Genomic DNA, 26,190 nt, shown 5'->3' with positions numbered 1-26,190 from the left:
TCAGGACCACAACACCCCTCCCTCCCTCCCCTGCCACCCCGCCGCGCCCCCTGCATCGTACACACAGCCCGTGGCTAGACGAACCTCCTCTTCCCAAACAAAAGACAGTATGCATCAAATCTATGGAGGCTCAGGTCTGTTGTGCCACGGTGCCATTGTGTGTGTGTGTATGCGTGTTTATGTTATGTGGCGGTGCCATTGTGTGCCAGGCGGGGTGGAAATCCCCCCTGATCACTCCCAGCAGGCTCTAATCCTGCCAGGCCTGTTTATATATTTACAGCCCTTTTCACCGGCCGGTGCAGTGGGAATGTAGACCTGGCACATTGACAGACTAGACAAGAGGGGCGCGCCTCCCTACCCCCATACACACCCACCCAAACATCTCCCCTCTAACCCTGCCTCATGCACATACCTCCCGGTTCCCCTGTTTCCCACCTGCCACAGGTCATCCACACCCTTTCCCCTCCCACCTCCCTTCTGACATGCACCCATCTCCCTTCCCACCTCCCTTCTGACATGCACCCATCTCCCTTCTGACATGCACCCATCTCCCTTCTCACCTCCCTTCTGACATGCACCCATCTCCCTTCTCACCTCCCTTCTGACATGCACCCATCTCCCTTCTCACCTCCCTTCTGACATGCACCCATCTCCCTTCTCACCTCCCTTCTGAAATGCACCCATCTCCCGTCCCACCTCCCTTCTGACATGCACCCATCTCCCTTCTCACCTCCCTTCTGACATGCACCCATCTCCCTTCTCACCTCCCTTCTGACATGCACCCATCTCCCTTCTGACATGCACCCACCTCCCTTCTGACATGCACCCATCTCCCTTCTGACATGCGCCCATCTCCCTTCTCACCTCCCTTCTGACATGCACCCATCTCCCTTCCCACCTCCCTTCTGACATGCACCCATCTCCCTTCTCACCTCCCTTCTGAAATGCACCCATCTCCCTTCCCACCTCCCTTCTGACATGCACCCATCTCCCTTCTCACCTCCCTTCTGACATGCACCCATCTCCCTTCTCACCTCCCTTCTGACATGCACCCATCTCCCTTCCCACCTCCCTTCTGACATGCACCCATCTCCCTTCCCACCCCCCCTCTGACATGCACCCACCATCCCTCCCACCGCCACTCTGGCATGCACCCACCATCCCTCCCACCTCCACTCTGACATGCACCCACCATCCCTCCCACCGCCACTCTGGCATGCACCCACCATCCCTCCCACCGCCACTCTGGCATGCACCCACCATCCCTCCCACCTCCACTCTGGCATGCACCCACCATCCCTCCCACCTCCACTCTGACATGCACCCATCTCCCCTCTGACAAGCACACACTCCCCTCCCGCATCTCCCCCTTTCCACCTCCCACTCCCCTGTCCATCCCTGGGTAAGAGAGCCCTGCAGGCTGTTTTTCACTCAGTGCTGGGGTGTTGGGTGTTACCCTTTTCAGTAAAAGTGGCAGGATTCCATACACTGGCCGTGCTCTGTTTGGGCGGGAGTACCAGAGAAAGTCATGGAGGGAGCAGGCAGTGGGTATTGTAGAGCCGTGCCCCCTGTTTGGCAGGCTAAATCTGGCATTTCCACACCACTGACCAATTTAACACTCTCACCCACATTCAGCCAGCTTACTCACATGGAGGGGGGGGGGGGTATACTCAAAACTTCTAGAACTTATACCTTGATTACTGTAAAGCACTTTGTGAATTTGTTTTTGTTAAAAGGACTATATATTTAAAAAAATATATATATATAAAAAAGATGAATACATTGATTTGTTATGCCATGGCTTGAATGGGTTAGGTTCAGTGCCAGGGTTGAATGGGTTAGGTTCAGTGCCAGGGTTGAATGGGTTAGGTTCAGTACCAGGGTTGAATGGGTTAGGTTCAGTGCCAGGGTTGAATGGGTTAGGTTCAGTGCCAGGGTTGAATGGGTTAGGTTCAGTGCCAGGGTTGAATGGGTTAGGTTCAGTCCCAGGGTTGAATGGGTTAGGTTCAGTGCCAGGGTTGAATGGGTTAGGTTCAGTGCCGTGGCTTGAATGGGTTAGGTTCAGTGCCAGGGTTGAATGGGTTAGGTTCAGTCCCACGGTTGAATGGGTTAGGTTCAGTGCCAGGGTTGAATGGGTTAGGTTCAGTGCCAGGGTTGAATGGGTTAGGTTCAGTGCCAGGGTTGAATGGGTTGAATGGGTTAGGTTCAGTGCCAGGGTTGAATGGGTTAGGTTCAGTGCCAGGGTTGAATGGGTTAGGTTCAGTGCCAGGGTTGAATGGGTTAGGTTCAGTGCCAGGGTTGAATGGGTTAGGTTCAGTGCCAGGGTTGAATGGGTTAAGTTCAGTGCCAGGGTTGAATGGGTTAGGTTCAGTGCCAGGGTTGAATGGGTTAGGTGGCAGTGCCAGGGTTGAATGGGTTAGGTTCAGTGCCAGGGTTGAATGGGTTAGGTTCAGTGCCAGGGTTGAATGGGTTAGGTTCAGTGCCGTGGCTTGAATGGGTTAGGTTCAGTGCCAGGGTTGAATGGGTTAGGTTCAGTCCCACGGTTGAATGGGTTAGGTTCAGTGCCAGGGTTGAATGGGTTAGGTTCAGTGCCAGGGTTGAATGGGTTAGGTTCAGTGCCAGGGTTGAATGGGTTAGGTTCAGTGCCAGGGTTGAATGGGTTAGGTTCAGTGCCAGGGTTGAATGGGTTAGGTTCAGTGCCAGGGTTGAATGGGTTAGGTTCAGTGCCAGGGTTGAATGGGTTAGGTTCAGTGCCAGGGTTGAATGGGTTAGGTTCAGTGCCAGGGTTGAATGGGTTAGGTTCAGTGCCAGGGTTGAATGGGTTAGGTGGCAGTGCCAGGGTTGAATGGGTTAGGTTCAGTGCCAGGGTTGAATGGGTTAGGTTCAGTGCCAGGGTTGAATGGGTTAGGTTCAGTGCCAGGGTTGAATGGGTTAGGTTCAGTGCCAGGGTTGAATGGGTTAGGTTCAGTGCCAGGGTTGAATGGGTTAGGTGGCAGTGCCAGGGTTGAATGGGTTAGGTTCAGTCACACGGTTGAATGGGTTAGGTTCAGTGCCAGGGTTGAATGGGTTAGGTGGCAGTGCCAGGGTTGAATGGGTTAGGTGGCAGTGCCAGGGTTGAATGGGTTAGGTGGCAGTGCCAGGGTTGAATGGGTTAGGTTCAGTGCCAGGGTTGAATGGGTTAGGTTCAGTGCCAGGGTTGAATGGGTTAGGTTCAGTGCCAGGGTTGAATGGGTTAGGTTCAGTGCCAGGGTTGAATGGGTTAGGTGGCAGTGCCAGGGTTGAATGGGTTAGGTTCAGTGCCAGGGTTGAATGGGTTAGGTTCAGTGCCAGGGTTGAATGGGTTAGGTTCAGTGCCAGGGTTGAATGGGTTAGGTTCAGTGCCAGGGTTGAATGGGTTAGGTTCAGTCACACGGTTGAATGGGTTAGGTTCAGTGCCAGGGTTGAATGAGTTAGGTTCAGTGCCAGGGTTGAATGGGTTAGGTTCAGTGCCAGGGTTGAATGGGTTAGGTGGCAGTGCCAGGGTTGAATGGGTTAGGTTCAGTGCCAGGGTTGAATGGGTTAGGTTCAGTCCCAGGGTTGAATGGGTTAGGTTCAGTGCCAGGGTTGAATGGGTTAGGTTCAGTGCCACGGTTGAATGGGTTAGGTTCAGTGCCAGGGTTGAATGGGTTAGGTTCAGTCCCAGGGTTGAATGGGTTAGGTTCAGTGCCAGGGTTGAATGGGTTAGGTTCAGTGCCAGGGTTGAATGGGTTAGGTTCAGTGCCAGGGTTGAATGGGTTAGGTGGCAGTGCCAGGGTTGAATGGGTTAGGTTCAGTGCCAGGGTTGAATGGGTTAGGTGGCAGTGCCAAGGTTGAATGGGTTAGGTGGCAGTGCCAGGGTTGAATGGGTTAGGTTCAGTGCCAGGGTTGAATGGGTTAGGTTCAGTGCCAGGGTTGAATGGGTTAGGTGGCAGTGCCAGGGTTGAATGGGTTAGGTGGCAGTGCCAGGGTTGAATGGGTTAGGTTCAGTGCCACGGTTGAATGGGTTAGGTTCAGTGAAACGGTTGAATGGGTTAGGTGGCAGTGCCAGGGTTGAATGGGTTAGGTGGCAGTGCCAGGGTCGAATGGGTTAGGTTCAGTGCCAGGGTCGAATGGGTTAGGTGGCAGTGCCAGGGTTGAATGGGTTAAGTTCAGTGCCAGGGTTGAATGGGTTAGGTGGCAGTGCCAGGGTTGAATGGGTTAGGTGGCAGTGCCAGGGTTGAATGGGTTAGGTTCAGTGCCAGGGTTGAATGGGTTAGGTTCAGTGCCAGGGTTGAATGGGTTAGGTGGCAGTGCCAGGGTTGGGGTCAATTCCCTACCATCTTAACAAGCCAGGGGACACTTGTTACATCAGATAAACAATTTTGTTACTCTCAGGGCAAAAATCATTCAGTATCTGCACCTGTACAAAGCCTGTACCTTTTAAGTGTAAACAGGAATAAAGAATAAAATGTTAAATTGGAAGAAAAACTTCACATATTTTCATGATTTTTATTCGCTGATAAAAATAACAAGTGCGAACTTTGTACTGTGTCAGAATAACAATGGTGTGATGTTCAATAGTCTATCATTACCTTTGGCTGTTCTCTCTCTCAGCATCGGCACAGGTCTCCCAGTAAATGTGGTTTTTGTTAAGTTTGCTGTGTAAATTGTCCAAAGAAGTCTATTTGTTAAACTTTGAAATCAATGGTTTTTGTTTGGCATACATTTTAAAGTGAAAAATCTGAGTCAAAGCATAATTCCGTTACCGTGGAGATGCTTTAGTATTCCCTGCATGTGAAAGTGCTGATATAAAGCCAACTGCATCAGGCTGGTATTCTGAGCTGGAATGTTTGAAATAAATCGGCCTAATAGCTATTTGATCTGTTTTAGCTGTAATTGTGTTTTATGTTCTTGTACTGTAAAGCCTTGTTTACACCATGCACCACGTGAGTTTGGGGATCTGTACAATATGATCCAATCACTATCTGCTTATGGTTTGTTTTGTTTACAGATTGTATTAAAATGTGTCTCTTATTCATCCACTGTGTCCGCATTGTAGCCAGATTAGCTGTTATTTGACAGATAATCTGGCCAGACAGATAATAATATATATTTAAAGACATTTACTGATTACATAAGTCAATGGTGCTGCTACCTGACAATGAGTTTAGAGGCAGGTATATTGATGATTTAAATGGTTTGGTTTGTGTGCCTGACTGCCTCCGAAGGTGGTCAGGAAGATCGGATCACAATGTGGCTGGCTGTTAATCGTCTATACCTGTCTACAAATGTGGGCACAATCAGAATGAGGACAAAGTGTGCATGTTAGCACCAGGTATAAACAGGGCTTAATTCAACCCTCCATTTGGCTAAATATGCCTATACCACAATAAGAATTTAGCAAATTTGTCATATTTCTGAGACAAAAATGTATGATTGTTACTGTAATCAATGTTACATTCTCTTCAAATAGGCTTGTGGATTACACAATTACCGCCCATCACAGGACTTCTCTAGTCTAAAAGGCACTGCGATTTTGGCCCGCTACACAATCTATACAGCATCCTATATTAGGCTGCTATAGGGTATGCTACTGTCTCTCCCCAACCGTGATCTTGAGAGTGGATTCCATCGTACGCGGGCGCACATGCGAATAGCGACAATTTCATAATCCTTGTAGGGTACTACCTATAATTTATGTCAGACACTCCCGGCCATCCTCTAGCTCTCCGCATCCCTCCAAGAGAAAGCAGCAACACCATCTCTCAGCTCTGAAGCGGCAGCTCTGTAGGCTACTTACCTCCGTACGATGTATCTCTCTCTATATCTCCCAATCACTCCTCTGTACGGCCGACGGCCGCCGCTCTCACTGTATATATGCAGTCGCCGGTGGGAGGCTCTATCGAGCTCATGAGATGACACACATACCACCTCCCTCACTCACTCTCAGCTTCTCTCTCGCTCTCTCTGCAGTGAACAGATAATGTCTGATGAGATGTGTTTCAACCATTAATGACAGCATCCAATACTGAATATGTTACTAATGTCACCCGACACTTTTATCTATCCACCTCAAGGACAGATGTCCTTGCTTCAGAAGGAAAGAAACCGGTTTCTGTGTTTGACCAAAGACTATGGATTACTGACAAGACACACGTCTCTCCGCCCTACAATGGGAGTCGTTGTCCACAAAGCGGCACCGCGGTCTGTCTAGCTCCCGCCTATCCTCCTCCTCCTCCTCCTCCTGCTGCTGCTGCTGCTACTGCTTCTTCTTCTTCTTCTTCTTCTTCTTCTTCTTCTTCTATTGTATTATGGCGGTCCGCAAACAAGCGTTAGAGGTGCATGCCGCCACCTACTGTATGATGGTAAGGGTGGAAAAAAATCTATTTGACAAAATAAAAAGACATCATACAAAATTGTCCTACTTAAATTAGTACACTCCTAAGAACTTAAGCATTACGAAACGTATATTCGATCAAATAAACCTTACGTAGCAAATGAGCTGTTCATTTTTTTAGTTGACAAAATCTGGCACTCATTAATCGCCATACAAAAACGTATTGCTTTGTAGGCGAAACAAGGAAAAATCGCCAGCTGGTGGAGGGTGACAGATTTTGACTGGATGATGGTGGGTGCATGGTTTGACTTCAGCGTCACATCGAAACTCCTTCATTCGCGCTGCACCGGTAGGGCATGTGTAGGGCGCGAGCGGTAGCGCAGGTATAGGGCGCGAGCGGTAGCGCAGGTATAGGCGCGAGCACAGATTCGTAGTCTCGGCAAAGAGCGCGCGCTCAGACCATCGCGCGGCTTCTTCTGGTTCAAGAACGGGATCAATTGATCAATTTGATGACGCTAGGTTGTAGTTAACATTCATAGTGGGGTGGCAGGTCGCCTAGTGGTTAGAGGATTGGACTAGTAACCAAGGTTGCAAGATCGAATCCCCTAGCGACAAGGTAAAAATCTGTCGTTCTGCCCCTGAACAAGACAGTTAACCCACTGTCCCTAGGCCTTCATTGAAAATTAGGATTTGTTCTTTAACTGACTTGCCTAGTTAAATTAATAAAAAATAAAATATTGGCAGGAAATCCATATATGGGCCCAGACACACACATTGGAACCTTGGGCTACTAGCAAGGAACTCCTTAAATGGTCATAGTGTGACCATGCTAATTTGCTCACCTACATCCAATCTTCATTAGCTACAAGCCAATCTCAATAATCAACCACCCTCATAGTATTTAAACTGCATCCATCTTCATGCCTTTTCACATCTGTCTTACAAACAGTCTGTATGACAAATGCATGCTGTTGCTTGACTCTACACACCCTGTGCTAAGGCGGGCCAGCTCAACCCTGGTCCATGACTGGCTACACTCGGGGGTTAGCGCCGCAAGCAGGCTCAGCACAACCTCGACTCAGGCTTCTTGCACAATGGGAGCAGCCAGCTCAACCTTGGTTCCCTTCTGGGAGGGGCCACCACAGCCTACTGCTGGAGGTTGGCCCTGCCAGCAGGCTCAGCACAACTACTTGTTATGCAAATAGGGCTGACCCAGCCTGGAGGCCAGATACCAACCCCAATCCATGAGTGGGGGCTGGCCTCCCCGACCACCATCCACATCAACCCTCATGCCAATCAATGCTACCCTTTCCAACGTGTTCGTCAGATGGTGGGAAGCCAAACTTGTGAAATTTGTCACAATCATCTAGGCCCTATTGGTCCCCAAGAACACCAAATGTTTCTTTGACATACCAATAGACCCAATAAAAATCTATTCTGAACAAAAGTATAAATGCAACATGCAATCATTTTAACAATTTTACTGAGTTACAGTTCATATAAGAAAATCTGTCAAAATTTAAATAAATAAATTAGGCCTCTAATCTTTGGATTTCACATGACTTGGCAGGGGCGCAGTCATGGGTGGGCATAGGCACACCCACCTGGAGCCAGGCACACCCACTGGGGAGCCACGCCCAGCCAATTAGAATTAGTTTTTCCCCACAAAAGGGTGACTGATCTCAGATGATACCGCAGGTGAGGAAGCCTGTTTTGGAAGTCCTGGGCTGGCGTGGTTACACATAAAGAAGAAGTTACAGGTCTGTGAGAGCCAGAAATCTTGCTTGTTTGTAGGTGACCAAATACTTATTTTCCACCATAATTTGCAAATAAATTCATTAAAAATCCTACAATGTGATTTTCTGGATTTTTTTTCTCATTTTGTCTGTCATAGTTGAAGTGTACCTATGATGAAAAGTACAGGCCTCCCTCATCTTTTTAAGTGGGAGAACTTGCACAATTGGTGGCTGACTGAATACTTTTTTGCCCCACTGTATCTGTGGCATTGTGATGTGTGACAAAACTGCATATTTTAGTGGCCTTTTATTGTCCCCAGCACAAGGTGTACCTGTGTAATGCTGTTTAATCAGCTTATTGATATGCCACACCTGTCAGGTGGATGGATTTTCTAGGCTTTACATGTTGTGTTTATATTTTGTTGTTGTTTGTAAAACATTAGCTTGAAAATCAAATGGAACAAAATCGTTAAAATTATACTGAACAAAATTATAAACACAACACGTAAAGTTTTGGTATCTGGAGAGTGATGTCATTCTCCCTAACCCCTCCACTCTGGCCCTGAGCCCGTGTCCCAGACAGACAGGACAACAACACCAGCAGAGCTCCAGCATCCCTCATTCTGAAAAATACCTCTTCAGAACTAATGTAGTCTACTGGGCTCAGTCCCCTTCTTTATATACACACTGGTAACCTGATGCATGAGAAACGAACACATGTTGAAACTCAGTGGAACATGTTAAAATATCACCAAGGACAAGTGAAGTCATGGGTAAAAAGTACACAAATACAGGTGCACACCAGTGTACAATACAATAGCCTGTCAAAATGTGACACAATTATTCCCTCTTGTGGTTAAATATGACACCTCTCTTCAACTCTGCAAGATTTATCTGGTCCTCCTCAGAAGTAGAATGGGGGATAAGGATTAAAAAAAGTGAAATAATTTAAACATTGGAATGGTTAGGGAGAATGACACAACTCTACAGGGTCACAACGAACGGGGGGAGAGCAGTAATAATGGTGGTCCTAACATCTGGGCTCAGCTGAAAGCACTGAGAGACACAATTTGGGAACCATCCTGGTGGAGCAGAGAGTGGAGCTGAGGTACATGGGAAACAGATTGACAGCTAGTGAGAGCCAGGTGGAGGAACTGAAGAGAGACGATGCAGGTAATGAAGATTTTTATTATTTTTATTGTATGAAATAAATCATTTGACTTTACATGTAGGTCCAATGGCAAGTTATCATTTTTTGTTATGAATCTTGTTCTGGAGGCAGCTCTGCAGAGTGGTCACTAGCTGGCACAGCCACAAAGTCAAACCCTAACCCTTAACTTTAACATTAACCACACTGCCTAACCTTAAATTAATGCCAAAAATATTTTTATTTTGGTTTTCATGGATTTTTACAATAATAGCCACTTTTGACATTGCAGCTGGCCCATCTAGCGGAGATTGCTCAGTTCTGCTTCCAGGGCAAGGTTCATGCCAATATACGTCAACCTGTGGCCCATTCACTCTAGTGTTGCAGCAAAGCTACTCTGGGAGACTTGTTCGATTGCATGAATTAAATCATAATTTCTGAATACATTGTCATGTTATTTCAGTCCTGGAGACCAGACTGAGCGTCAGTGAGGGGCTGGGAGAGGAGCTGAAGAGAGAGAATGCAGGTATGCTGATATGATATGGTCATAAGCAATCAGTAGGGAATTATTACTATTGATACAATTTAGTAGCAATCAACAATATCTTGAAGATGACATGCTTGACCGTATTTTTTTATTTGATTCTACAACTCCAGCACAAGCAGCAGCACTGTCAGCCATGGGGGCCAGGTAGAGGTGCTGAAGACAGCACTGTCAGCCATGGGGGCCAGAGTGACAGCCAGTGAGAGCCAGGTAGAGGAGCTGAAGACAGACCATGCAGGTAATATGAATATATGACTTACAAATAATTACAGGTAAGTCTATGTAACTGTTTGATGTGTTGTTGTTATATCAGCCCAGGCAGCAGAACTGTCAGCCCTGGGGAGCCAGGTGGAGGAGCTGAAGAGGGAGAACACAGGTAAACAGACAAACAACTTGATTTCAAATTTGCTCTGATAGAACTTTAGTGCTGAAATGCTTTCTTCTTGTCTGCTGACTAAGATGTTCCCAAAGACATCTTGCATTGTTACTTTTGACTTGTTTCTCCATTGTCATTGTGTTTGTATCCTGTGTTCTCCCCTGTTCACAGACAGACCAAAGGTGGCCTTCTCTGCTGGTTTGACAAACTCAGGAAAAGTAGGACCTTTCAATACTGAGACCCAACTGATCTACACCAAGGCCTTCACAAACGTCGGCAACACCTACAACCATAATACACGTAGGTGCTGCTTACACATCAATACACATGTCCAAGTGGGCCAGTGGCAGAGTCCACGATCACTAAACATGCTGCTCCAATGTCCATGGGCTTGTTCAACATTGCAGTCGACAGTGTAGGCGGCTGTCGACTGACTGATCTACAAATCAACTTGCATCATAAATAACTAGTCTATTTTATTTGTAGATCAGTCAGTCACAATTTACCCATGATACATTACGTTGTAGATGCTCTCGTACAAGGCCCATGAGAAAATTACAGTGTTGTTGATCTCTCTCTGCTTCCCTCTGATGCAGGTATCTTCACAGCACCAGTGAGAGGAGTCTACTACTTCCAATTCTCTATGGTTTCTAATGAAATCTCATTTAGTTGGGGTCTAAACATGTACAGGAATGGCCAGAGAATATTGCATAATGGTCAGTATTACAATGCTGGGAATGAGTATGTGTGCAATGGAGTAACTCTGCATCTGTAAAAGGGTGATACCGTCCATATGCGCCTTCCCAACGGCTGGGCAGTGTATAACGATGGTTCTAAACACAGCACCTTCAGTGGCTTCCTGCTCTTCCCTATGTGAGAATAATCTACTGGTATAAAGCCTCCTATAGGGCTCAATGTTATTTTGACATAGTCCTCCTATACATGGATAAACATTCCAATGGACTACCAAACGTTGGTTGCCCAATAAATAACTTTGAGAAATATAAAGTGTGCAACTTTCTTTATTGTTATTTTTCAAAATGATTAACAACGCATCTGCTGAAAAGTAACATTGAGTTTCTTGAAAATGTGGCGATAATGCAGCAGACTTTCCTAATGCATATCACGGGGGTCCACACAACCGATGGGATATGAATTTAGGCTATAAACTTGACTTCAGACAACTTTTCAGTTTTGAATGTGTCAGACAAACTTACATATCTCTTCAAAGAGCCATATCAAAGGCAATGTCCTCGGTGTAGGCTACTCATGGTGCTAAGAACTGTTCATACACATCCAATCTTTTTCAGCCACCTATCGGAGAACTCTAAATAATAAAACACTAGATCGGGAGGGTGGTAGATTAGAATGGTTCATCTGAAACTCTTGTCACACTTGCAGTAGGTCTACGCATAGTCGTGTGCCTAAAGACAACACATGCGTTATTCTGTGCGTAATTTGGGGAGACTTCCATGATACGCAGCTTGGACAGCGTTGTGCTGAAGCCACGCTTCCCCCAGTCCACGTACATGGCCCAGAAGTGCTGCGTGAGCTCTAGGAACAGCTCGTTGTGCAGGTATGTCATGAAATCCCACAGTGCGCCCCGGCTGTCCGCCAGGCGCAGCCGCCGTGTCTGTATCACCACGAGGGAAGACAAGTCCCAGCAGCCAGAGTCGATCTCGTCCAGGTTACCGGGAGCCATGAATCCACCGAGCCCCACACCGAGCCCCACTCCCCCGGCCCCGTCGGTTCCGATCAAAAAGTTGGGCATGGTGTTGGAGGAGGCGGTGGAGAGAGTCAGGAGCATACAAAGGCACTGGAGAAGACTCCAGCCATGGAGTAAAACCATCATCCGATTGGTGCGATAGGAGAGAGAGAGAGAGCCCTGAGTGGCAAAGAGATGGGAATGCAGAGACAAATAGCCTAAGAGAAAGAAGGCTAAAGTAAAATATAGTCTACCGACCTACTGTGACAGATCATATGGCCATCAGACACACATTTAGAAACATAAAATGTGAGAAGTGAAATCAGAGGTGTGCATAATTGTCTCCCTCTCAAAGAAAAACTTCCATAGCCTCTATAGGCTATAAACAAAATATAGGATACTTACTTGTTATGTTCCTATCAGCTGTTGCAGTTTTTAAAACCACCACCTAACGCGAGTGCGTATCCGGTGTGGTTCACTGTGTGGATGTATTGACTGACTGAGGTGAGAATTGTCTGTTAATTGAATGATTAGAATATTCCGCCCTGAAACATATAAATGTATGGAATTGATTAGAATGTATAAAATCATAATCAATAAATGTGTAGTCCTAGTCAGAATTAGGGTAAAACAATATGTCTTTATGGAATTTTAAACACAGAATGTCTGAGCTTGGTGCCGACCTGACTAGAGATTTGGGAGAGAACGGGGAGTACGTCTCAAGGACAAGGCCACTAATCTCTGTCGGCTGGGTAGTGAGACAGACAGTGTGTGCGTAGCAGGACATGTGCGTATGTTTGTGTGAATGTGTGGGCGTGAGAAGTCAGTATAAAATGAATTGCTTTGTACTATGCACGCCAGAACGTTCTCTGAATAAACTGTACTAACTTTTTTGCATAAGCTGAGTCTTTGACTAATTATTATTATACCCATGGTCTTACAAACCTCGGGAATTGGTCAGAGCTATTGTTTGTCAGTTATTATCATTAGGATAGAAAATTACCTTGACACTGACTCACAAGCTCTTTAGAGTTAAACACCGCGCGCACCTCATACCCTGTCATAGCCTGCATGCAAGTAGCGCACGAGCTGACAGTTGACCAGAGATAGCCTATGAACAAACATGATGTCTGACTGATTGACCAACTGACTGACTGACTGAATGGATGAATTAATGAATTTGGGGTAGGGTATGCTATAAAATTATAAACAAATAGGTCCTAACATAAAATGACTTAGCCTATACTAGTGGTGTTTCTGAAAGTTTTTCAAAGGGACTTCACCAAATGATTGTTCAAAACACTGTGATTTCTTTGTAGACTAGGACTACAGGTAAAACCCCACAACATAGCCTAATATTTTGTGTGCATAATTTAGCTGGGGAGGAGAGAGAGGCGGGACTAGCTACCTTGACTGACGCTGACATCATCGAATCACCGCCCCGTTTGCTGTTTCCTGTTCCACCACCAAACAACCTATAACAACACATGTGAACGACTGATCTGACGTCTTCAGGCAAAAATGCCACAAACGGTCAACTGTAACTTCTAAATATTTACTCAAAATGGTTTGGATCAGTAGGATGTGTTGTCGGAAGGTTAGTAAACTACTGTTACATTGTAGTTCGCTAACAAGCTAAGTTAGCTATACCAAATATATTTATAATTATAACTAACCCCTCCTGTTTGTGGCTCTACTATCCAGGTAGCCATGCTAGCTAGCTTAGTTTGCTAGTCGTAGGTGGTCTTCTGTTGCCCTTCACGGTCAGTTTCGTAGACAGGACTAGCTAGTTGGTTGTGGTGTTCTATCAGTTTTACATGGTCGTTTCTACAATGAACTTGCTAGTTATGGAAATGGAAAAAGTTTAGCTGTGTAGCCTAACGTTACTGTCCACGTCATTGTAGAAGACATTACAATATATTAATGTTGTAGATACTTCAGTTGTCTGACGCAAAGTGTGAAATGATGTCATCACTACTCTCTTTCCTCTAGTACGGTAACTTCGTGGACAACCTGCGTCTGTATGTGCGAGGGGGCAGTGGGGGGATGGGGCTGCCCCGTCTGGGGGGTCAGGGGGGGAAAGGGGGAGACGTGTGGGTGGTGGCTCAGAAGGAGATGACTCTGAAGAGGGTCAAGGATAAGTACCCCCAGAAACGCTTCATCGCTGGAGTAGGAACCAACAGCAGGTATGTCTGGACCACAACTCACTGGGTGGACGGTGAGCTCACCGGTAGATCACTTGCATATGTAGGCGGCACACATATTGGATAATGCACAAAAGCATTGTACAACAATTATGACCAATATCCCTTTTGGAAGAATCATGACGTGAACTACCAGCAAGTGTGTGTGTGTGTGTGTGTGTGTGTGTGTGTGTGTGTGTGTGTGTGTGTGTGTGTGTGTGTGTGTGTGTGTGTGTGTGTGTGTGTGTGTGTGTGTGTGTGTGTGTAGTGTCCGTGCTCTGAGGGGGCAGAAAGGAGAGGACCAAGAAGTCTTGGCTCCTCCTGGCATTACTGTCACCAATGATGATGGAATGGTCCTCGGTAAGTCTTTACACATGATACACCTCCTTCACTGACACAAGGCACTGTGTATTGGTTGAAGATGATCTAGATGTCTGCACTCATGATGAGAGTGTTGGGTGTAAATTTAACTGACCATAGCTCATCAATCCCCTCCATAGGTAAGCTGAACACTGAGGGAGATCGTGTGCTGGTGGCCAGAGGGGGTCAAGGAGGCTCCTACCACTCAGAGTTTCTGCCCAGTAAGGGCCAGACCAGACAGATACGACTGGACCTCAAACTCATTGCTGACCTCGGCCTGGTGGGGTGAGACAGGACACACACACACACACACACACACAATCATACAGGAACATATTGACTTCATGATTTCCCCCTCCATCACTACCAGGTTCCCCAATGCGGGAAAATCCTCTCTACTGACCGCCCTGTCTCACGCCAAACCCCAGATTGCCAGCTATGCCTGTGAGTATTGAGTACATATGTACACACCACATCCCTCTGAAGTGAATGTTCCATATATTACCCAGTTTTTTGTCAAATGTTTGATTGGAGGATGATACCATGATGTTTGAGTTGTTTATGAAGGGTAAATGTTTCTTGTCGTTCTGCAGTCACCACTCTGAGACCAGAGATTGGCAAGGTCATGTATGAAGACCATAAACAGGTAAGAGAAGCAGATGAGGTCACTTCCTCCCCTTTGTGCGAGTCAATATTTTCCTTCACCTGATTGGTTCATTCTCAAGATTGTCTTCTGGTTTGTCCATACTCTGTGTTCTCTCTCCTCTCATTGGTTCAATCTGAGTTCTCTCCTCTGATTGGTCCATTCTGTGTTCTGTCCTCGGATTGGTGTAGATCTCAGTAGCAGACCTCCCAGGGCTGATAGAGGGGGCCCACATGAATAGAGGCATGGGCCACCAGTTCCTCAAACACGTGGAGAGGACCAGACAGCTGCTCTTTGTGGTTCGACCTAAACACAATTTATGGTCAAAGTCTCAAGGAGATTTGTGGTGCGAAAGCCTCTAGCTGTAATACTGATGAAGTCTCTCTTCTCTCTCTGGTCATAGGTGGACGTTTGTGGTTTCCAGCTGGCAAGCAAAACGCCCTTTAGGTCTGCTTTTGAGGCTGTTCAACTTTTAATTAAAGTGAGGCTAGCAGGACACATCTACACAGAAACCTCTCCCTCCCTCCCTCTGAGCACCAGTATCATAATATTTTCTCTCTCTCCTTATCCCACTCTCTCTCGACCCCTCCTATAGGAGTTGGAGCTGTATAAGGAGGATCTCCCGTGTAAGCCTGCTGTGTTGGTGGTCAATAAGATGGACCTGCCTGATGCAGAGGACAAACTCTCAAAGCTGCAGGAGCAACTCTTAAACCCACACGGTAATCTAATGATATACATAGATTCTAAACTTAGGTAATTAAGGTGTACGATCTGTGACATTAGACTACTCATAGTGCCCCCCTGGTGTGCTTCTCCCTTTCAGAGTTCTCCCACCTGTTACCCGACGATATGCTTCCTAAGAACAACATGGTCTTCAGACACGTGGTTCCTATCTCAGCTGCCACCGGTTTTGGCATCGCACACCTCAAGACCTGTATCCGCCAATCACTAGACAAGGATGCCTCTATGGCAACGGACTCCCTGCACCATGATAAGCTACAGGCGCTGAGAGGGGCGATCCCAGCCAAGAACACACTCACATGGGGCCCCACCGCCTCAGTTTGAGCTGAACTGTGGAACATTCAGGGTTAGTATGTTCTGCAGTTTTGAAAAAGGGTTTGAACTTGATTCATGTTCACTCAGCCTGGAACGTTTTCAATATTGTGGAAGTCAGGGTGGTGTTCCTACCTATCATACCCTAGGTAGGATGACTCCTCGACATTCATCCTGGCTCTGCACCCTGCTTGAGACTATCTATGGAAAACACAAATGATGATGTCACCCACAGTCATAGCCCAGGCAAGAGTGTTGTCGTCCTGCCTTCCCCTTATGACCACACTATGGACAGAGTTACAGAGGTTGAGAAAGAGGGCAGGAAGTACGTTTGTGTTTTTCTGCTGGATGTTGTCTCTGACTGTTTGATGTAATATGTTGCTTTTCCACCATGTAGTAATAAACATGTTAATTAATGCTGCCTCCTTTAGCAATAACCTTAAGGGAAACTAAACATACATACACAGAAAATATCGCTGAAAGTTTTATTTTATATTAAATATATTACAATACTGAATGATATTGTAAGAACAGAAAAAATATGGGCATTGATTTTTGCATTGTCAGTCTATGTACAGCATACAGTAAAAGACAAGTGCTGTAATTATACAGTGGGGTCTTAATGATTGACACCCTCCATAAAGATGAGCAATAATGATTGTATGAAATAATTCAACTAAGCTAAGCTAACTAAGCTATATTGTATTTTTTTAAACAGGGGAAACGATTGATTTATACCAATACAGTTGCTCAGTGAAAGATTGTTTAACAAGTAATACTTATTTTTCTCAAAGGAATGTCACATTTTACACCCCTAAAGATTCTTAGAAATAAAGTCAGTCCAAAATATATTTGGTCCCATATTCCTAGCACGCAATGACACTTTTGTTGCATCCAACAAGTTTTTAGAGTCACAAGCTTGGTGTAGTCATTGTGTGCTGTAGGAATATGGGACCGAATATGAAACTTTTGACTACTTTATAAGAACCCTTTGGCGTTTCAATCATTCTGACCCCTAACCTTTTTGAGGTAGATCTTTCTCTGAGCAAAATTATTTTTAGCAAATATCATTTCCCAATTTTGTTTTGTTACATACAATTTAGTTCAGTATTTGAATTATCATTATTGCTCATCTTTATGCAGGGTGTCAATCATTTGGGACTGTATATAGATTTTGTAGCGGTACATGAGGGTTAAGGTCACAGTAGGAGCATACTGCAGCAGGATGGGACTGCAGCAGGATGGGACTGCAGCAGGATGGGACTGCAGCAGGATGGGACTGCAGCAGGATGAGACTGCAGCAGGATGGGACTGCATGGTGGATTCAGAGGCCTGATATAACCTACTTCTCCACAGGCTACGGCTGGGTGGTTGGTGCTTGGTTGTATTGATACATTCAACAATCTGTCCCTACTTTGTGAGCGTTTGGACGTTTCTCTGTGGGTCCGGTTGGGTTACGTCAGTCAAGTCACTAATACAGATAACACACATCAGACAAGTTACATCTTGTTACCTGCCACCATCCTAAAGTCTAATATACCTCAATCCTATGACCTGCAGGTAAATTATCATAGATGTCAGAATTAAGACAATATGATATTTAAAATATTGCTTGACAAGTATGATCTTTTATTTTCATATTACCACGGCCTATGGAATCCCTTGGTCAAATCTCAAGTTACTAAGCACCAGCCAATCATATCGTAATTGAGATAAGACAAGAGTGATGAGAGCTTTAGTCAACATGCATTCACCTGCACAGATCTCTATAGCATTATACACCCCATGTTGCCCTAGCTGCGTCCCATCATAACATAGAAGACACGTACAGATCTTCACATGCCAGAGCGGTCCGAGATGAGTGTGCGCTTTAAAAAACTAAAATGGCCGCATCATATCTCCATTCCACTCAACGCACAGAAGAACAATAATGCAGTTGGTCTGTCTGAATAACGGCTGTACACAACACTGAGAAGTGAACATATAAAGGTACTTAAGAGTAAAGACTTGTCATACAGTATCAATATTAATGTGATATTGTGGTGATCTTAATATCTTTGCAGTCATAATGCATACAGTAGAAAATCAAAACGATCAGTGCCCACATTTTAAACTTAAGCATACGGAGTTAACATACAGCAGGCTTAACTGATATGGACAGTACAGTAACTACAGGATGGGGGTTGTGACTTCTGTACAAATAAGTTTCCCTTTAGCCACAGATCTAAGATCAGCTTTCCACTCCCCAATTCACAACATTTACCATCAGGGGGGTAAGATACAAAACTGACCTTGGATCTGTGACTAGGGACACTTTATCCTACTCTGCGTAGGTAAGAACCTGAATCTTAAACCACTAGATTACTCGGGCCATTCATGAAAAGGTTTGAGACCTGGTTGATTATGTTGAAAACCTGTTCACTACTGATATGGGGTTTATGGTATGAAATTCCAAGAAGATAACAGCAATTGGCAATCAAGGAAAAAACTATTTCAATGACATGCTTATTTCGTATTACAGCCTCACAGACAGATTACCAGAGAACAGCGATAGAGTGCTAGCTAGTAGATCCATTGTCATTCTGTTGGTCTTATAAATCTCAAACAGCAAGCACTGTACAGGACACTTCATCATTTACAGACAGCAGGGCAAACTTACAGTAGGAAACAAAACAAAAGCAAAAATGCACATTTTAATAATTTTATCTAAACAAATTCCAAATTCATCTGACACAATGTTCAGTTTCCACATTGTTATTCCCACATCGTCCAGTTGGATCTCAGTGGCGTTGTCGGTTCCAGTTGTATCTATCTATCTGTTATGTCTGGTCTCACACTGTACACCAGGGGCAGACTGGGACCAGAAATCGGCTCTGGCATTTTAAACACAACGGCCCATTTCTTTCTTCCAGGCCCCCATTATTAGCAAGATAATTATCATTTTGCACCCCAAAAAACAAGTAAGACAGGCCCACGGAGTTAAAAATTGGACCAGGCCATCTTGCATTTGCCCAAAATGCCAGATGGCCAGTCTGTCCCTGCTGTACACACAGACCGTAGTGTGGAATGATTATAGTCACAGGACATTTCTCTAACTTCTCTAAACCACCATGGCCAAATGAACATGTATATCAAATCTAAAACTACAAAAGAACACTTGTTCTCTCCCCTCTGTAGCGAGGAAGGGCTCATGGGACGATGTTAGTTCAAAATATATTCATCATTATCAATATCCAAATGGATAAAATGCTCAGTTAATGTTATAAATCAATGACATTCCTAAGTTTACTGTCTTAATTATGACGGGCTGTGACTGAGTGTGCATTACTCAGAGAAAGGGATGACACAAAGAGGAAATATAGAACACTGTTTGTACATTCTGCTGTGGAAGAAAAAGAAAGCTGGAGTGTTCACGCAGCCACACGGGAGAGAAGAGAGAGTTCAGCCAGAAATGAAAAGAGAGAAACAGACAGAAAAACCCAAGTACGGGGTCTCTACAAAGACCTACGGAGACCCTGTCTGTCTACAACACGAACCACAGCAGGAGGCGGCGAGGGGGAGCATCCCTTCATCATTCGCCTCCCAGTAAGTAAAAAACAAAAGCACACATTACTCTGCCTTTAAGCTGGACATATTTACAACGATAACCAAATCCTTCAGGAAAACCTGACCCGGCGAAAGAAAGAGAACGGAGTGGCTAGGGTCTAGGGTCTAGGGTCCATGTCAGGGGCAGTTGGCTAGTATAATGTGTGATACAGTTCATAATGAGTCGCTGATCACAGAGATAGAAGAAGCCTATAATGTAAAGAAAGCTTAAAGGCCTACAGTACGTATGACATCACCATCCCCCGCATGCTGTCCGTCCCAGACTTCTTCTCCTTTATGACACTAGGAAGAGTTGATTAACAGGGGGTTCTCATGCATACAGTGTTGGAGTTTTCTACAGTAATTAAACAGCGTGCTTCAAAATGGTAAAGAAATCTGCTGATATGATAGCTGTCCGCGCCCCTCAACAGAGAGGAGCACCAATCAGAGGAGAGAGTTTACATGGGGGCAGAGCTAGAGGGGGGTTGGGGGGAGAGGTGAGTAAGGTAAGGTGGGACAGTTTGAGGGAGGAGCTAGAAGAGTGTGGTGGAAGCTGGGGGATGTTGGGGTGTTGGGAGTGGGGGAGACATCCACAACAAGGCCTCTCCTCTCTGTCTGCACCGTTACCATCACAACAGCTTTGCTTTTTCCTCACCAATGAGTGAAGGGCTGATCTCTGGTGGATCTCCAACTAATCTGAAAGGGATCTTGTCTTGCCTCGTTCTGTCTTGGCTTGTCAGTGTAGGAATGACAGATGGCCCCTGTAGCGTCCCCTACTGAGCAGGTCAGGTCTCGTACACACTCTCACACACTCTCACACCTTCCTCCTCTTCATCTTCCTCTGCTTCTCTTTTCCGCTCATACCAGTTACTCACTTTTTTCGTCATTTTGTTTCAATTTTGTTTTTCTTTGTATTTTTTTATTAATAGAAAAGTGGACGAAAATGTAGTTCTTAAGTAGTTTTGCAGAGTAGATAACAGGAGTGTTATATTGAAGTCTCCCACAGCTGCAGGAAGAGAAACGAGATGAAGAGACAAAGACTATAATTAGACAATGGCTTCAGTACCTTAACTGCAGTTAACCCCACAATGCAATAGGGGTATTTATAGTACACACGTCATGAACTACTACTGTATTTACCTAGTTTCTAGGACATTATGTACAGTATGTTACGTATGAGATGTTATGTACAGTATATGTTACGTATGAGATATTATGTACAGTATATGTTACGTATGAGATGTTATGTACAGTATGTTACATATGAGATATTATGTACAGTATATGTTACGTATGAGATGTTATGTACAGTATATGTTACGTATGAGATGTTATGTGCAGTATGTGCTATATACTGTGTTATTATAGTAGTTTACCCTGGCACTCTGCCTGTTGGCCTTCTTCTGGTCGTCGGGGAGGGGGGGCATGGGGTAAGGGTACCTCCGGCTGGATGCAATGGACCCCGTGGAGGAGGTGGGCGACTTCGCCGGGGAGAGCGTCCTGAAAGAGGCAGGAAATTACCTCACTATAAACGGTGATATCATCATTCTTACTGATCTGCCCGGAATAGGCAGAAGTTGCCCCTAAACACCGAGGCAGACATTTTTTCATGACCCTAACGGTTAAGGTTCAGATTGGGGGTTCGATAATTTGACCCTAGAGCTGTGGTTAGGGGAAGCATCTGCCTGTGCCAGAGTAGACCAGCCTGAACAGCCCTGGTCTGGGAACAGTCACCTCTTCCTCTCATCAACCTGCCTATGACATCATCAACTGCTGCACCATCATCAGCAATGCAACAGGGCCAGCTGTGCTGTGGCTGGAGTGGGAGTGGGCAGGTCAGTCAGTCACCCACTGAGTACAGTTAATTTGACTAGACCTGTGCCTGTGTTGGGGTGTATCTGGGCTGGTCCAGGACCAGAAAGTGTAGTGGAGATGGTATCATGGTGGGTAAATGTGAACCGACCAGGCCGGTGAGCACAGAGACACTCATTAGGGGACTCAGACATGTGTGTAGCACAATGATGACATCAGAGCAAACACAACACTGAACATGCAAAGATAAAGAGAGAGAAGATGGCAAGAGCAACGGAGGGAAATAAGGAAATAGACTAGTAATAGAGATGATTTCTAATGACTTCCGTTTTGGTGTCATTACAAATAAAGCAAGACAATTATGTTACTCAATACTCAACTAAATGTAAAACTGTTGTAAAAGTTCAGCAGCTATTGATACATCCAACCATCGTACGCTAAAAGCAATGAATCATGGGAGTACAAAGACACAAGAGGACCAAGAGCTGTCAACCAAAGCTCTGACATCATCACCAGAACTACCAATCAATCTGCTCTTTATCTGTGATAAAGGGAACTGACCCCCATTTGGGAACCACTGGTATAACCCTTCCCTACCTCCCCTGGCCAGATTGAACCCAAATACACGGACCAAGCCAAAGGGGAGTTAAAAGACGGGGGTGGGGGTTGTTGAGGAATAGGAGATGATCTGAGGTAATACCTAAGGTAGGGTTCTTCAGTGTTTTTATTCACATCTTCTACCCACTTAGTTACATCATAATGCTCTGTTTGGAAGCGAGGGGTTAAATACCTGCAGGAGTGGGGATTGATAGACACACCGAGAAGGGAAGAGGAAAGGAGAAGAGGAAGCAGGAGGAAAAAGAGGATGAGAGGGAGGATGATGGAGAAAGAGGACGAGGGAGGAAGAGGAGATATTTTAAGAGAGCAGAGCAGACCAATGACATTCTGAACACACACCACCAATATGCAAGTGAGAGGAAGACAAGATGGCACTGTGAAGAACTTGACTAGATGAATGTGTGTTTTAGTAAGATGGTCATTTGCATTTTGGCCAGATGTCACAAATCAGTCCAAGCAGTTAAATTCTCCTCATTCACTCCCATGCATTCAAACAAGAACAGTTGCTCTGCAAATGACCTCAGGTGCCAAGACCAGGAAATAAACAAACAAACAAACAACAACAGGCTGGGAGATCAACAAGGCTGAAAGGTCAACAAGGCTGAAAGGTCAACAAGGCGTTAATTGTGTTCATTCACGGGGAGCATGTGCAGTTAGGGTTGTTTTTGAGTGGCCATGCTAGAAAGGACAGAAGTATGGTTTCACAGATGTCATCTTTATTAGCAATAGCCCTGACCTTAACAATTAATCTTTACATGTACCCTCACCCGTAACACTAACCCCTAGATAAAAACAAATAGCATTTGTCTGTTCAAGCATGGCCATAGTGACTGCCATTAAGTCCCACATGCACTCTACAATGCCATTTTTCTTTATAGAACAGTGCAGTACAACATTCTAGAACCATGGCGTCTCTGAGGTAACAAAATCTGGTAGTAGTCAATGTAACTCATTAATTCACTTTCTTATAAAGTTCTTGTGAAATGCTGGATTCACAGATTCTACAAGTACCCCACAACTTGTATAAGTCTGTTTCACCATACAGAACCTTTTGGCTTGCTGCTATTTGAGCTGATATCTATAGTGACTGGATGGGTGTAAATACAATCCCTGTGCCATGTGGAAGCCCATCCAGGAACATGGTGACTTACTCTGTAGAGTTGGAGCGAGGACGGAACTTCTTCCCTTTCGACTTCTTGCGATTTCCACTCAGATTTCCTACAGAGGAAGGACACAGTAACACATGGTTAGCACAGGGAAATATAACTCTCTCTCTGTGTGTGTGTGTGTGTGTGTGTGTGTGTGTGTGTGTGTGTGTGTTCTGTGTATGTGTGTGTGTGTGTGTGCTGTGTGTGTGTGTGTGTGTGTGTGTGTGTGTGTGTGTGTGTGTGTGTGTGTGCTCTGTGTGTGTGTGTGTGTGTGTGTGTGTGTGTGTGTGTGTGTGTGTGTGTGTGTGTGTGTGTGTGCTCTGTGTGTATGTGCTCTGTGTGTGTGTGCTCTGTGTGTGTGTGTGTACCTTGCCATGAGTTGCTCCTGGGTCGTCCGTTCTCACAAATGTCAGAGATGTGTTTGGCATCAGGGATTCGCTCGCTCCACGAGTGGGACAGACCGTTAGACCTTCACACACACAGAGTTAGATTTCCTTGTGAAACAGTGATAACCATTATCATCACGATCATCATTACTGACAACCTGATCCCCAGACTTTTTATTTTCTTATTTAGCCTTTATTTAACTAGGCAAGTCAGTTAAGAACAAATTCTTATTTATAATGACGGCCTACACCGGCCAAACACGGACGATGCTGGGCCAATTGTGCGCCACCCTATGGGACTCCCAATCACGGTTGATTGTGATACAGCCTGGAATCAAACCAGGGTGTCTGTAGTGACGCCTCAAGCACTAAGATGCAGTGCCTTAGACGGCTGCGCCTCTCGGGAGCTTTACAACATCTGTTTAGTGGGTTTGATTTCTGGGACCACCCATACGTAAAATGTATGCACACACGACTGCATATTAATATATTATTAGAATATTATTTTCCTTTGTCTACAGTAGAGACAGAGAGCTCAGGGTAGGAGGAGGAGAGGAAGGAGACTGATGGTACATTCCATGAGAACAGACTACCACACCATGACGACTGTGAACGATAGCATGACAACATGATGAGAAGAATGTGCAGAAAGAGGCATATTGCAACCAACACTACACAACCAACTACACATATTGCGAACAAGACAAGATACCCTCGACACGCACAAAATAAGAACCCCCCCCCACACACACACACACACACACACATTTGCGATGGCAATGAGATGATGTCACACCTGAATGCAAACAGAGAGATGTTTTGTGAGATGGAGGCGATGGAGGGGGGGAAAGAGAGCGTGTATATCTGCAGGTTAGACAGACAGCCAGACCTCTTCTTGGAGCTACAGCCTGAGTTGGTGCTGACCCCAGGGGCCAGGTCACTGTAGAACGAGTCTGCATCCCCAGGTTTCTTCACATAGTCACCCGGAGGCATTTGCCTGAGAAACGCCAACAAACATTAGACATTTCACAAACACATCAACAAATTGACCAACACATCAATAGATCAACAACTAATGACCGTTATAGAAAATGTGGAATTGTCGCGCTGCTAAATGACAAAAATGTAAATGGGAACGAATAAGGATGACAAACCTGCAGAATCTTCTGTGAACCTCTGACTCAACGTAGCACCGCTGTCTGTAGCTCCTGTTAGTGAAGAAGGACAGTCACGTCAGACACACTGACCAATGACAGGATCCCAAGCCAGTTCCTAGTCAGCTATCCCAGGTCTAGAGCTGAGGTCCAGCTGTACTCACTTGTATCCCCAGGCGGTGATGGCCAGGATGAGAGCCAGGAACAGAATGGAGCCAGCGATGGCCCCGATGATGATGTTAGTACTGGTGATACCTGAGAGAGGAGGGGGGGAGAGAGAGCACTTTATAAACAAACTGTATTATAGTTGTTTCCAGATGAATCTGTAGGAGAAACACACTTTGAAGTGATCAAGTGGGTACACCACACTTCAATAGTACACTAAAACACAGCACACTCAGAGGGAAGAGATCTGAAAGAAAAAAGATGGGGGAGGAAACAGATTACAAACATTGATGTGTATGTTTTTGAGGGGAAACGTAGAAGGATTCAAAAACATGACTGACTACAGGCTGGGGAGACTGGGATGGGGTGAGAGGAGAAAGAGGAGGAAGTGACATCACAGAAGGGGCAAACACAATGAAGAGGAACTCAGATCTGACCTCAGCGTCACTCCATCAATGACATGAGCCTGTCGACAAAGAATGTGTGTGAAAATAAACAACAAACAAAAAGAAAGATGCGCCTGGTTGTTGTTGTTTTAACAGATACTAATGCAAACGTCAAGGCCAAAAATAATGATTATATGCAGAATAACTAAACAATGAATGAACCAATGATTTATGATGAAAATAAAGGCTTAAATATGTATGTCGAACCAAAACCTCTCACAGAGTCTTTGTGTTAAAAGGGGGAGAGGGAAAGAGTTAGAATGAGAGAGTGATATAGTTAGAGAGAGCGTTTGAGAGAGAGAGAGAGAGAGAGAGTAGGAGAGTTAGATAGAGAGAGTTAGACAGAGAGAGTAGGAGAGTTAGAGAGTGTTAGAGAGAGTTAGAGAGAGTGAGAGAGAGTAGGAGAGTTAGCGAGAGAGAAGGAGAAAGGGAGAGAGTGTGAGAGAAAGAGCGAGAGAGAGAGTCAGAGAGACAGAGACAGAGAGAGACAGAGAGAGAGGGGGAAAGAACAAGAGGAAGAGAGAGAGAGAGCGAGAGAGAGAGAAAGATAGGAAGAGAGCTATTTATAAGCAGGGCTTATATACAGTGCCTTGCGAAAGTATTCGGCCCCCTTGAACTTTGCGACCTTTTGCAACATTTCAGGCTTCAAACATAAAGATATAAAACTGTATTTTTTTGTGAAGAATCAACAACAAGTGGGACACAATCATGAAGTGGAACAACATTTATTGGATATTTCAAACTTTTTTAACAAATCAAAAACTGAAAAATTGGGCATGCAAAATTATTCAGCCC

General features: G+C 45.2%; 2 protein-coding genes across 3 annotated transcripts in view; one reads left to right on the top strand and one right to left on the bottom strand.

Annotated features, from left to right (window-relative positions):
- The first annotated feature begins 13,293 nt into the window (after nucleotides 1–13,293).
- On the top strand, nucleotides 13,294–16,502 carry LOC139379108 (GTP-binding protein 10-like). The gene is made up of 10 exons (XM_071121934.1): nucleotides 13,294–13,439; nucleotides 13,835–14,028; nucleotides 14,294–14,385; nucleotides 14,526–14,670; nucleotides 14,756–14,829; nucleotides 14,979–15,031; nucleotides 15,220–15,327; nucleotides 15,432–15,509; nucleotides 15,624–15,747; nucleotides 15,852–16,502. The coding sequence occupies exons 1-10, from the start codon at nucleotides 13,407–13,409 to the stop codon at nucleotides 16,091–16,093; spliced, it is 1,143 nt and encodes a 380-aa protein (XP_070978035.1). The 5' UTR covers nucleotides 13,294–13,406; the 3' UTR covers nucleotides 16,094–16,502.
- A 4,061-nt stretch (nucleotides 16,503–20,563) lies between these two features.
- The window catches only part of LOC139420661 (disintegrin and metalloproteinase domain-containing protein 22-like), a 105,879-nt gene continuing 100,252 nt past the window's right edge, over nucleotides 20,564–26,190 (bottom strand). Inside the window, exons 24-30 of one of the 2 annotated variants that reach the window (XM_071170878.1) lie at nucleotides 24,949–25,039; nucleotides 24,785–24,838; nucleotides 24,427–24,627; nucleotides 23,613–23,713; nucleotides 23,248–23,314; nucleotides 21,043–21,166; nucleotides 20,564–20,672 (exon numbers count right to left, since the gene is read on the bottom strand). In XM_071170878.1, the coding sequence (XP_071026979.1) occupies nucleotides 20,652–20,672; nucleotides 21,043–21,166; nucleotides 23,248–23,314; nucleotides 23,613–23,713; nucleotides 24,427–24,627; nucleotides 24,785–24,838; nucleotides 24,949–25,039 (659 nt within the window). In that variant the 3' untranslated portion in view covers nucleotides 20,564–20,651. The remainder of the gene's footprint in view (nucleotides 20,673–21,042; nucleotides 21,167–23,247; nucleotides 23,315–23,612; nucleotides 23,714–24,426; nucleotides 24,628–24,784; nucleotides 24,839–24,948; nucleotides 25,040–26,190) is intronic. The other variant, XM_071170887.1, reaches the window with a different exon arrangement.

This window comes from Oncorhynchus clarkii, chromosome 2 (genome assembly GCF_045791955.1).
Source record: "Oncorhynchus clarkii lewisi isolate Uvic-CL-2024 chromosome 2, UVic_Ocla_1.0, whole genome shotgun sequence".
In the NCBI taxonomy this organism is placed as follows: domain Eukaryota; kingdom Metazoa; phylum Chordata; class Actinopteri; order Salmoniformes; family Salmonidae; genus Oncorhynchus; species Oncorhynchus clarkii.
This window is presented reverse-complemented; position numbering and strand designations above follow the sequence as displayed.